Here is a 13,044-nt window from a genome sequence, read left to right on the forward strand (position 1 = left end):
TGAAACTTTGTATCAACTCTCATTAGCAGCAGCCTTTCAGAGCAGATCTATTAACGTCTTTTATTCAGAACATCATTAATTCTCTCCGCTGGGAAGGCAGCGTAATGTAACAAAGGGTTTAGTATTCAGTGTGATTCAATCGCCCTCACACACACACACACACACAAACACACAGCCATGTTGATCATGGTTGTAAGTGAGAGATCCATACGAGTGCAGCCATGGTTAATGTGGTAATGATATTTCCACTCCAGGCCCAGCAGTGCCTGGCTCCTCGCTGGTCCATCTACACCAGTTAGCAGCGCTAATTTTAGCCCAGATGATTGGAGGGCGGCTGTGACGGCCGGGTGCCATGGCTCATTTAGACACGGGCTTAATGGAAATCCATCTTTCTCTCTCACATGCGGACATGCAAACATTGACTCATTTTATGCGAATGAGCATGTGAGAGTGTGTCATGTATAGTTATTGTTTATTTAAAAGGGATATCAGATTTCGTCTCTCAAAGTAGAGTATTTGCAAATAAAATCAGACCATGGGTGTTTTAAATTCTGATGTTTCGGCTTCTTGTTGACCCGTAGTTTGTAAAGGCTTTCTTTCCAATGTGATATATTTATTGACATCTAAAAGGCAAGCTGTTTGTCAAAATGAGAAGAAAAATCAACTAAGGACTTTTTTTTTTTATATGGGGAGAGCAGACTATTACAGAAGTGGAGCAATCTTTGTTCAAAATTACAGAACATGCCTACAGTAGCTTACTGGAAGACAAAATGTGAAGCTTCTAGTGCAAGATCTTGTAAAAAAAAAAAAGAAGACGATGAAAAACTGTATTTCACAACATGACTATGTAAATACGGTGTAGAAATGCAAGTCACTAGTTTTCTGTAGGCCTACAACATGACTCTTTCTTTCTAGCAGCTTTCCCACCCCCAGATAAGGAAAACAGCCAATTGTAGTTCAGGATTTTGGGCTCGCCAGTCAACTTTGAAAGGTGGCCCTGGCTACCCCAGGCCACCCCTTGGTTGAAAGGATGACAATATGTTTTATTTTATCTTGAGGGGAACATGAATTTATCAAAATCCAGTACTGAAGATTCTTATTCTTATGATTCTTCCGTCAGTGTTGACTATGAGTGTTACATTTGAATGCCAATCCGTTTGGAGCCAAAGGTTTTTTTCACTCCTCAGCATTTAAGTTTTCTTTTTTTTGTTGTTCTTGCTTCAACCTATGTAAGTCATCTGGAGAGATCCGTTTATGAGATTTTATGAGAATAGAAATACCTGCACAACTTATTGAGCAAATACAATGTTTGACAATTGTTCATAGCCAACTGCACATTAAATAAATAAATTAAACTCTCTGATCTAAATAAATCCTAATCCAGTCGGTCAGAATAGTAGTTTTTGTTTTTGATCTGCAGAGGCTGTTTAAGTATTTTAATGGAAATAAACCATTCTTAAAATCAATCTTTGAATCCCAAAGCAAGACATTTATACACCCCTAGATGTGATGTAACGTCAACAAGTTTTTGTATCTGGGTTTAATCTGTGTAAATTTAAGCACATATGTATTGAGTTCAAGCTGTTACAGTGTGCACAACAAGCTTTTAGAGATCACCACTGGATGTAAAAAACCCTTTTCCCATTATCTGCTGTTGATTATTTTTTTACAAACACACAATCACACACAGTTAGCCAATCAGAGGTCAGAAAAGGGTCACCTTTGCTTACCTGGTCTCCCGGTTGACAAGGAAGAAGCTGTCATCAGGGGCATCGATCCAGTTAGGGCGTCTCTTGCGGATCATCATTCCGCCTCGGGTGTTTCCACTGCTACTGCTGCGGCCGTTATGCTGGAAAATGACAATAAAGTATCTTTGAAATAAATACAAAAAAGAGTTTTACAGGCCTTGTCCAAAAAAAAACATATAATACACCTACCAGGAGGGGTCCAGCTGTTGTACCTGGGTTCTCTGCAAAGGCAAGAGGAAGATGACAAGTATGCATGAGTGGTTCTGTCAGGTGAATAGTACTGTTGGTTTTCCTTGTTACAAGTGGTGCAACAATGACTGTGTTTCAATTTCAATAATAATAGTGAAGTTACCAATAAAAAACAAAGTGTCAGACTGAAGTTGAATCATCCAAATTATCCAAATGACCCCCATCTGCTGTTTCGTTTTCATTAGAATTAGTTGTCATTCTCTCCAACGAGCTAGTTTAGATGAGAAATGGCAGAAATGGTTATCAACTCCAGGTGAATTTCCTCTAATTTTATTTTATTTCAAGCAAAAAGATGACAAGAACATTGGATATCAACACTGTTTGGTCCCCGGGATTCATTCACATCAGAATTCAGTTATTTAGAAGTAAGATGGGGCGACTCTTCCAATTTTAAGGGGGGTGGGGGGGTTTAACAGATGTAATACAAGTCCTTTCTGCTCCAAGGCAGGATTAATTTAAGAAAAAACACAATTATTGGAAAAACAAGACATAACTTTTCAATTTGTTCTTTTTTTTCCGATTAAGAAATGTGTTCTGTGATTACCTGAGCGCCTGTCCGGCTCAGCCCTGCTGTGGTGATGGTAACTGCGTTTTCCCAGCATGCCGTGAGGGCCATGTGGGAGAGAGGAGAGGAGGCGTCTCGGCGGAGGCGTCTGCAGGCCCGGGGTGCGGTGTGAGCGAGGGGTGTGGGCTGCTGGACGTGACTCTGGAAGAGACACCACACTGGAGCTGCATCAAGTGATTCCTACAGACCATCTGAGTCTGATTGTGGGCAAAACTGACTTCTTTATGTGGTTATAATGTGTTTATTTACCTAGAAACTGCACAACACTGGTCAGAGTGCTCCTTTGGGCTGCTCTGGTTTTGGGTAGGCGGGTCCCCTGCCCTTCCGACACCCTTAACATGTCTAAACCAAACACACATGAACATTTTACAAAGCAGTGAAATAACTGTATTATCCCTCTTTTCCCTCGATTTACAAAAGCTGCGTTTCCACCAAAAATACCCAGAACTTTTAGTACAGGAGGCATCATACAAATGGGTTAAAAGGTTCCTCAAGGCCATATCTATTTGTTTCAACCTAAAGTACCAAGGTTTTGTAGTCCCAGCGACTACTTTCAAGGGATTAAAGGGCTCTCCTGCCATTTGGTGTTGAAATGTATTTTCAAAGTAACCAGAACTTTTTATCCTAGGGTCTACCTGTAAAGGTTTTACAGGATTCTCCGGACCATTGGTGTCTTGGTATCTATCAAAAGTACCCAGAAGTTTCCACCAGGTACAAGGGGTTTTGTAGTCCAAGGGGCTACTTTGAAATGAGAGATCAAATGGTTCCTCCTGCTCCTTGCTATCCATGTTTCTATCCAAAGTACCCAGAAGTTTCATTATCCAGGAGCTCTCAATGTGTTAAACGGTTCCTCCAGGCCATTGCTGTCCTTTTCCACCAAACGTACCAGGGTTTTGCAGTCCCAGGTTCTGCTTCTAGATGGCTAAATAGATGGACTTTATTGATCCCAAACTGGGAAATTGTAGTGGTGTGGTGCTTCTAAAGGGATTTAAGGATTCCTCTTTTGCCTACTACGGTCAGGGTTTTAATCAAAAGTTCCTGTGTTTTCATAAAACACTTCCCTCTTAGAAGGGACCTTTTAAGGGGTTAAATATAAACCCACATGACTTTATTAAGGCCCTGGTCCCTGTGGTGGAAACATGCCTGCTAAAGTGGGAGGGGACATTAGGTGGACTTCCAAAGGCCTCCTAAAGTTCCTAGTTCTTGGGTAACGTTCCTGCAGTGGAAACACAGCATTAGACACTGTCCAACCAAAAATACTCAAGTCAGAAAGTCAGAAATAAGTCTTCAGGTTGATAATAGGCTCTGGTGGTTAAATACTACATTCCCAGAAGTTGAACATAGATACAACAGTAAAGTTGCCTTTTTTTAACTTTCAAGTCTCAAAATGAATGCAAAGCAAATCACTCCAAGGCATCCATTTGCAGTCTCACTTTCATGGTAAGGGGTAATTTCTCCCACATGCACATACAGACAAGTACATGCTTACATGCACACACAAACAAAGTATATCATAAACACACACACATAACAAATGAAGGTATTATGACAGCAGGCACTGGAGTTTGAGTCCATGCTTGGTTGCGGTAGGAGAGTGGGGGGTGCCTTCATGGTCCCTCTTTGGAGTGTGGTGAAGTTGATGGACAGATAACACGGGACACATGAAGCACAAGGACTCGGAAGAGATGCTTTCAGGTGTGACTTTATTGTAGGTCTATTCACACACTCACACAGTGATGAAAGAAAAAAGCAAAAAAAATGAAAACTTTTGAAAAAAAGGAGGTAGAAGATGAGATGAGAGAATATTGCAACAGTTGTTAGAAAAATGAAGGCAGAGTGGAGGGGCGAGAAATGGCTCTGAATGGCAAATCCTTTCCGCGGGAGGATTTATGAGAGAGAACAGGCCACATGATGGATTTGTATGAATATTGCATGAACACAGGAGAACAGCTGAGTGGAGGGTATGGCAAGGCTGCAGCCAAAAGTGACTCTGTATGCATGAAGCCTGATCTACGGCGGGAGAAGCAGCCAGGAGCAAAGAAGTCAAGAGCAGCTAGTTTTTCTTTGTACCAAACAAATTAAGTCCTTCCTACAGCTTCTCATCTTTCAAGTTTCACCAGTCTAAAGCTCAACCAGAAACACAGAACTCATCGAATACACACACAACAACAGATGATTAACAACATTAAGGAAGAAAAACGAGTGCAAAAGAAAGGAATGTGGAAAAGATGACGGCAAACACACATGAGCTGAAGATCAATATTTACAATAAACATTCAAATGTGAGGCAACTTGTTCAGCCATGAAAGCACAGACTGGGCACACCTGTGCAAAATAGAGCTTCTCTTAGTAAAATACATTCTCTCTACATCTATCTTCAGCAAATATACGGCTCAGACTGAAATAGGATTTCTAGAACAGTCTACTTGTTAATGACGGAAGAAACTATTGATTATGTGTGTGCAGGAGTACAATAGCCCTGTTTATCTACATGTTATATTATCCAACAGGGGCTCACTTCACGATGACAAAGAACCAAAAGAGAGGAATGGATTTAAAAAAAAATGAAAAACCACGAATGAAAAGATGATCAAAACTCATAGTTATGAGGACAGGCAGTCTTTATTGGAAACAGGGGATGGGAGAATACAAAAACCAAAATAATAATAATAACAATAATAATAAAAACAGAAAGAGACAGACAGAGGAGGGGGGGGCCGGGCAGAAACGGGCAGAGATGGGGTTGATGGTGGGGCAGTCAGTGTGAGGAGGGATGGTGTGTGTGTGTGTGCATGTATGATGTATTTTGTCTGCAGGTGTGTGTTCGTGTGTGTCCATGATGACGTAAGTTAGGAGGAATTGAAAGAGCTCTTACACTCTGCCTTTATGGCCCCACAGTTAATGGGCACAAAGGGCCGGCGTGCGGCACGGCGCAGCCTGATGATGTCGCGGCACATGTGACGGGCCAGCTTGGTGAGGCGGGTGGCCTGCAGCAGGAAGGCCTGCTTGGTCTTCATGGAGGACTTGGGGCTGCCGCTGTTTCTCATCGGCACCATGTGGTTGGACTGGCGGGGGCCGTGACCCCGAGAGCGAGGCTCCTGGGGAGGGAGGATGGTGCAGAGAAAAGATGGATCAACGATGACTCAAGAACATTAGTGTCTTAAAAAAAAACAAAATACAACCTGTGTGGTCTATCAGCTCAAAAACAGTGAGCAGGCTGCTGTCTCGAACCTCTTTGAGACGTGCACTTCACTCCTGAAAACTTCCTGACATGTGTGAATGTACAAAACTGTGTAAACAACCGAAGCTGAACATCATTACTTCAGCCAAACTGAATCAGGGTAGTGTTGAGGTTTGAGCTCGTTTCATTTTTGCTTCAGAATGCAACCACTCAAAAACCTTTTTATTTCTCTTATTCAAGGCTTTGATGACGCCAACGATGCTCTCTCTCTCTTAATTCAGTCTCATAATTAGTCTTTGTTTCTAAGAACAGCAGTGGTTGACTAAAGGCCTTTCTCAAACCGCTCCCTCCACATTCAAACTCTAACAGGGAGTGTCTGACGTCACGCCCATAGCTTGATGAAGTTCCATTATTTAAGGTGGAGGGGATAAATGGAGCAGCAAGCTTTTGGACAAACTCCCCTTACACCAATGAAATTGTAAACTTTATATAATGCTGATTTTATGTCACTCAGATGTCCACATAAATAACACTAGGCACACTCATTAAAATCACTCCACAATCTTGTCGTTTAATTCTGATGTTTATAAGATGAATCGTTTTTGTAAGTCCCCGTGAACATAAAAAACTTCACAGTCAAATAAAGACAAGTACCGTTTTCAAGAGTAAAAATAGTCAGAATTAGAGCCCGACTGATTAATCGGCCAGCCGATAATATCCACCGATATCAAGTGATTATCAGTAATGGTTAATTTTTTCGCAGTTACAGTATGTGCCGATATTACTAGATTTATTCACCAGTCAAATCGCTTTTCATTTGAGTTTCATTGTATTACACTAGCAGTTCTCTTTCACTGAAACAAAGTTTTTTTTTGGATTACAACAAGCTTTATCACCCTCCAGAGTGTCAAGCGGTGATCCATGTCCATGCACAGTCACTTTCCTTTTGAGTGACCGTCTTGTCTTCATTATATATCTTTTCCACAAGTGTTTGATAACTGCATTTGGGAGATCAACATAATAAATGTGTGTGTATGTCTGTATCTCTATATCTCCACGGATCGAACATAGACCTAAGAAAGATATCGGCCAATATATCGGTATCTGATTTTTTTTTATCTCCCCAATATCGATATACGTATCGGCCCCTTAAAATTCATATCAGTCGGCCCTCCTGTAATTATATTGTTAACCTACATCTGCATGATATCAGTATTTCTATCTCATTTATAAGCGTATACATTTTTTCAGGTGATAACACGTATCTTTGATGTATGAACGACTTACCTGACGGACAATAAATGTTGGTACACCTGTTCAGTAAACCGGTATCTGGAGCAAACTCACTGTTCTACGGTTTAACAGCCCACTCTCACTACACACACTAAGAGGTCTTTGATGCCACTCAATGTGGCCGACCCTCCACAGTATCTGTGTTTACACAATCGCATCAGTCGTCATTCTGCCTTGAACTGGTCAGTTTTCCGACACAAGAAAATGAATTTACAGAGCAGCATTCGAGTGGAGTCTGAGTTTATTCTTCTTCATAAACAGATTTTTTTTTTTAAATAAGTGTAGGTGATTTTATGCATGATGAAGCCTGTGTTCTGTGTGAATGGACTTACAGTGCTTGCCGGGCTAGGGGAGGTCCTCTCCTCTGGGGCCTCCGCTCTGCTTGGCATCTTCAGGCCGCCGTACTTCTTCCAGTACATCCAGCAGGAGACGCACAGGCGACACTGCATGTTTGGGGGCCCCCATGAGTACCACTGGGCTGACTGCATGGCTGTAAACGCACAAAACACATTAATGACTAAGGAGCATTCGAGGAGAAAACCGGTGTTCAGACACTCAGCATATCGATCCGTCTCACACTGTGTCAAGTCTCTCCATCGATGATTTTATCAATGTCCAATTAGACGAGTCAGAGAGCGAGCTTACTGCTGAGTGATGAAACAAGTATGTTAAGTAACTCAAGCATGTGCAGAAACATCATCTGCACAGATTTACTGGTAGGCAGGATTTGACCTCCTCATCCGTTCTGTTTCTTATTCACCCTGATTCTAGTTTTGAGCAGAGAAATAATTCAACAAAAATAAAAGAGTTCAAAAGAGAAAATCAGTGACTGGCTTCCATAACCGCTTTGATATTTTGTTAATTTAATCTGCTCAGTGATTAAGTCATTATAGTTAAGCTTTCACAAATCAAAGAATAACACTTCTTTTTGCTGCTTTTCAATTAATTTATCCTGCAAGTCTACAACCTAGAGGCTTTTATCATGAAGCAGCTTCATCTTCTGGTTGCTATTTTAAATGATGCAAGAAAGCCCTGACACTTTGATGTGCTTCTTTAAATACAAAAGGGATAAATAGATTTGACTTCCTTAAGAGATGGTAGGCAACCTTTTTTGTTTTTAAGCTGACAGAAAGGGAAACAAAATGCAGATAATCAATGAATCAACTCATTGATAACAGGAAACTACAGAGGAAAACATTTGTTTGCAGCTCCATAAATCTGTACTTTTTCACACGTTGTATTTTCTGGTTTTGAAATGTCAGTTGACAAAACCAGAAACATGAAGAACATGAAGTTTATCAACAGACCCAGAAACAAACAGAACCCTATAGAGCTTATTTATCTGCAGCACAGCAGGCCTAAACTTTGCTTTGAGGATGTGATGAGCAGAATCGATAGAGAAAGAAAGTATTGATCAGTGGATTAGTCACAGCTGTCAGGATAAATAAGCACTGATGGAGAAAAGGTAAGTGAAAGCGTCTCTTATAGAGTCAGAGACGCTCAATAGTGAAGAAGAATCCGTTGGCCGGCTGACTCTGCACTGGTTCACCTTTCATTTCTCACCGACCCGTGTTCACGTCCGCTCGTGATTTCATTTCACACTTGCGACGTTTAAACACTCGCACACAGACGCACAAACTCACTGTAGCAGCTCTCGCAGGCTCGGCCCCCGCCTGCTGCATGGAAGGCCCCGGGGCCGGCTCCGTTCACCGTCGCCATCTTGCCGTTGGTCATAGAGATCTGGTTGGGGTTGGGCTTGTTACTGTCAGAAAGAAATAAACAACGGCAGAGTGAGTGAAGCTGCCACATGTCACAGTAACGACACCAGCGACCGATAAATGTGAAATGACGTGACTTACTATGTGGGGATGTAAACTTGCTTTAGTTTGCTTTCGGCTTCTGCCGCCTTCAGTCTCTTCTACTCGGAGAAAGACAACAAGGGTTCATTCATTAATAACCAGACATGCAAACATGAAATCTGAAGCTGTCCGTCTTTTCTTCAAAAGAAAATCCTGTCAGACAGTTTAACACCTTTTACAAGACTGTTATTCATCAGTCATTTATTAAAGCTGCCTATCAAAGATGATTGTAAAATGTGATAATTCATTGTAACGGTGCCACTTCCTCGACCTTCCACTCATAATCCAACCGGCTGAAATACATGAAATATCCGTTTATCACCCTGAGGGGAGAACAGATTTTTAATCATCATTTTGTCTTTTTTAAATAGATGTATTCCTACTTCTCTGTTGCTTATTGGACAACTTCTCAACTTTTTCTGGACTGAAAATAATTTCCCTTCAGCTTTATGTCCCTAAAGGGCCATTCCAACAACTTTACACATAAAACATCTCAAACTGTTTTGTCATGAGAGGGAGCACTACAGAGGGAGTGAAAACAACCGTTTCATTTTTTTTATGTCTGCGTGAAGGGACAGAGCTTTGTTCGATCTCAAAGAGTCACTGTGATGACAGAAAACCTGCATTAATGAGCTTCAAAGATGATTTAACCGCTCTTGTAAATTACATTGCGCAGGCTGAGGGATGTTACGCTTTTACAATCTCATATTTATCTTCATTTTTTAATCATCTGTCTCTCGCAGTTTTCCAACTTTTAGGTTTATTTCTTAAGTGTAGCACTTCATCATTTAAATACCCATATGCAACGCACTGGTCGAAAGAATAGCACAGAAAACATGCAGAATATCATTTCAAAAAGCAGACCAGCTTAAACAAATCCAAGTATATAAAGACTAAAAAGTTACATTAACTTCAAACTAATCCAAACGTTACATTTGTTGTTGCCTTTGTAACATTTCTACTGGATGTTTTATGACAACTTTTACAGTTTAACAAGAAAACCCTTCAAAGGATAGGCTAAGCCCTTATCTTGGTTCTAAAACTGAACATGTTACAAAATGTCCCAGCAGGAAGGACAATTTATCCAATTCTTTTGAGCATCCTGAATGAGTCTCACCTGTTGCACATATCTGTCTGTGGTCTTCCACATGTAGTAGTACTCTATGATGCTTGTCAGAGACTTCCATGGCAGCTTCATGAGCGGTGAGAAGGAGAAGTGTGGAGAGAGGGAGAGAGAGAGAGAGAGGGGGGGGAGGAGGAGGAGGAGACAGAGAGCAAATTAATGATATTAATATCTCATGTTCTTGCCATCTGGGTGCGAAAAGCCTTCATGTATATTCATGAGCGAGAGGCATCGTGACCACAGAGGCTGAAAGCTATCGGCTTTGCATGATTCGGTGAAAACACACACACATACACACACACACACACACGCACACACGCACAGTGATTCACACATTTAATAAGTATTCATGAGCACCTGGTGCCACCACGGACGCCCGTGTTCTGCTTTTACTGTACAGCTTAGGTAGGCGCAGAGGGGGTGAGTAAAGGTCAATTGGATCAAATAATCTGACTGCTGGAAAGACAGCTGCAAAACTGGTTATTGAGAAGTAGAGCATGTTTTTCATGTTCTACTTGTCGTATGCTCTCGTGGAGGTTAACAAGTGTGAATGCCCCTCCTAATTCCTGCCTTAATGCTCAGATTTTCACAATAAAGACACATTAAGGGCTCAGCTTCTTTGCATCCTTTAAACAACGGGTAAAAAAACAGATGACAACAAAAACACTCCGGACAAATAAACACAAAAACACTTCAAGTATTAAATTAAACATTGTTATTGTCAGAGACAATTCTGCCTGTTAAGAGGAACGTTTCCTTGCCACTGTAACTTTGCTAAATGTTGCTCAGTGCAAAGCAACATCAAAGGGGGTCTTTGTCAATAATATAAAAAGTAAGGTGTAGTGTTGAATTGGCGCTATACAAATAAAGCTTTGATTGGAGGGCAGTTTTCACACACACTTACAAAGTCTTGTCGGATGTCATTGAAGTCTTTTCCGTATTTCTCTAGCGCCTCTTCGAACATGGCCGCCTCTGATGCGCTCCACTCCTCCATCTCGTCCCTGCAGAGCACCGGGCCGCCCGCCGGGACCAACACACTGAGCGCACTGGACAGGTCGTAGTTGTGACGATGCAGCGTGTCCATCGCATGGAACTGCAACCAGAACAGACACAGAACGGTCGTCGCAATCTGTCTTTAAAGTCCCGACCAGGTACTAAAGGTTTGCAACTGTTCCATCCATTCTCTGTTACTGGAATGATCAGTAGCATCTAAAAAGTACCGAAGCTTTGAAAAAGATCGACAGTCTTATTTTTAACTAAATGCTGCTGCATGCAAAATAGTGAGAGAGCAGCAGTGATAACTCAAACTCACAGGTCAACATAACTGACATTTATCAAATATTTTAAGCGTCTCATAAAAGATGCCAAATTTAACATTTATGTCTCGTACAGTCAGTCAGTGTTTGGTAATAAAAAAACAGAAATGGCCAATTATGGTGTGCCGCAGACTTTAATTGTTTTGCCGTGGTATTGGAACAGGCATTGAAATCATTTGATTTGTACCATTATGTGAATTATTGAAATTTTAACTTCTGGTATCGTGACAACCCTATCAGGGACTTGAGTACTCCTTTTTTTTTTTTTTGTGTGTGTGTCCCACCCACCAGTGTGATATCTCGTGAGGCTGCAGCTGCACTCATGTGTAAACTCGGCTGTCTGACTGAACTGCTACAGTCCAACGCTCGAGCAAAGGTCCCCACCGCTCTGAAAACACACACACACACACACACACAAACAGAACATACATTAAACGAGCAAGTATACTGCAGCGTCGTATATCTCTGTCAGCGGGGCTCATTGTTTTGGTAATGAGTTTTTATAGAAAAATAACAAGACGGCAATACACAGCTCTGAATATGCTTCTATTAATCATGAGCAGAAAAAAAAAAAAAGACTGCAAACATACAGAAGCAAATAATGATCTAAACAATACATAGATTTCACTGTTGAAACTGTTTGCGTTATTCATTTTTAATGTTGTTTTCAGCACATTATACATCAATTACCAACTGATTACCTCTCCCAAGGACTTAATGTTTTTGGTGCTGCTTGTTGATAAATCATAAACAAGAGTTTATAAAAAAAATTAAAGGTAAGATTTTCCTGAAACTTGTTCAAAGGCTGACGCTTCGGCTGAGGACAAACCGTCAAAGTTGGTCCAAAATCTGCTCCAAAAAGCGAAGATGTTTCTAATTTTCTCACACATCGCAAGGCAGATGCAACAAATACATGTACAGTTTGTGAGTTTTGAAGCATTGGCGGCTGCACAATGGAGGATTGAAGTTGAATGCATGCTGCTAGATGAAACTGTGCAAAGTTAAGAAGGTCTTACCGTGCCACCACTAGGAATTGGTCTATCTGTTTGTTGGTGAGTGGACACTCTGGATCCCACAGCTTCTCTTCTAGCTTGGACTGGTCCCTGTCGTCTGCCTCACCTGCGCAGAGATAACAGCTTACACTCAGGAAAATCCACAAACGGAAGAACTATTTCCTGATCTGGTTGACATTCAAAACATAATTACGCTCTATTGAGGCTGCTTCGTTCACTTTCAGGTTTTTGCTCTGAGACTTAATTAAACTTGTTGAAAAGGAGGATCATATGTGACCTTTAATACATATCATGTATAGACAGCTAGACAAATACCCTGATTGAGCTCAGTTAGTTATTCAAAATCTAGAACATTTTGAATATTCAAGTCCAACATGACCATATCTTTTATTGTTGAAGTCAAGCAAGGCAATATCAGGAACGAGGAAAGTCAATCTTGTGCTTTATAACCATAAAACAATTATCCCGCCATGATTTCAATTTACTTCAACGAGAAAAAAAAGCCGCCGTTGTCTCCTTTGGTAGAATAATGCCTGTAGATTCTCACCCTTTACACAACAACAGCTTTTCTGCGCCTTTACCCTTCGAGACCATTCACACACAAACAAACATCAGCTGTTGATAATGAGGCAGGAGATGGAAAAAAAAAAAAGACAACAATGCAGGCCTAATTAATTAGCCGACATGTCGAGTGAGT

The 13,044-nt window shown here is 41.1% G+C and overlaps 1 protein-coding gene across 2 annotated transcripts in view; it reads right to left on the bottom strand.

Annotated features, from left to right (window-relative positions):
- Positions 1-13,044, bottom strand: part of mta3 (metastasis associated 1 family, member 3) — a 34,188-nt gene that overhangs the window by 7,369 nt on the left and 13,775 nt on the right. Inside the window, exons 7-19 of one of the 2 annotated variants that reach the window (XR_010664911.1) lie at positions 12,351-12,453; positions 11,623-11,722; positions 10,923-11,111; positions 10,013-10,087; positions 8,896-8,954; positions 8,680-8,798; positions 7,369-7,526; positions 5,438-5,660; positions 2,812-2,904; positions 2,542-2,703; positions 2,101-2,208; positions 1,938-1,969; positions 1,731-1,849 (exon numbers count right to left, since the gene is read on the bottom strand). Coding sequence is in view for 1 of the 2 variants with exons in the window: in XM_020646226.3 (XP_020501882.1) it covers positions 1,731-1,849; positions 1,938-1,969; positions 2,542-2,703; positions 2,812-2,904; positions 5,438-5,660; positions 7,369-7,526; positions 8,680-8,798; positions 8,896-8,954; positions 10,013-10,087; positions 10,923-11,111; positions 11,623-11,722; positions 12,351-12,453 (1,432 nt within the window). In the remaining variant the exon portion in view is untranslated. The remainder of the gene's footprint in view (positions 1-1,730; positions 1,850-1,937; positions 1,970-2,100; positions 2,209-2,541; positions 2,704-2,811; positions 2,905-5,437; positions 5,661-7,368; positions 7,527-8,679; positions 8,799-8,895; positions 8,955-10,012; positions 10,088-10,922; positions 11,112-11,622; positions 11,723-12,350; positions 12,454-13,044) is intronic. The other variant, XM_020646226.3, reaches the window with a different exon arrangement.

Source organism: Labrus bergylta, chromosome 21 (genome assembly GCF_963930695.1).
Source record: "Labrus bergylta chromosome 21, fLabBer1.1, whole genome shotgun sequence".
Lineage (NCBI taxonomy): Eukaryota > Metazoa > Chordata > Actinopteri > Labriformes > Labridae > Labrus > Labrus bergylta.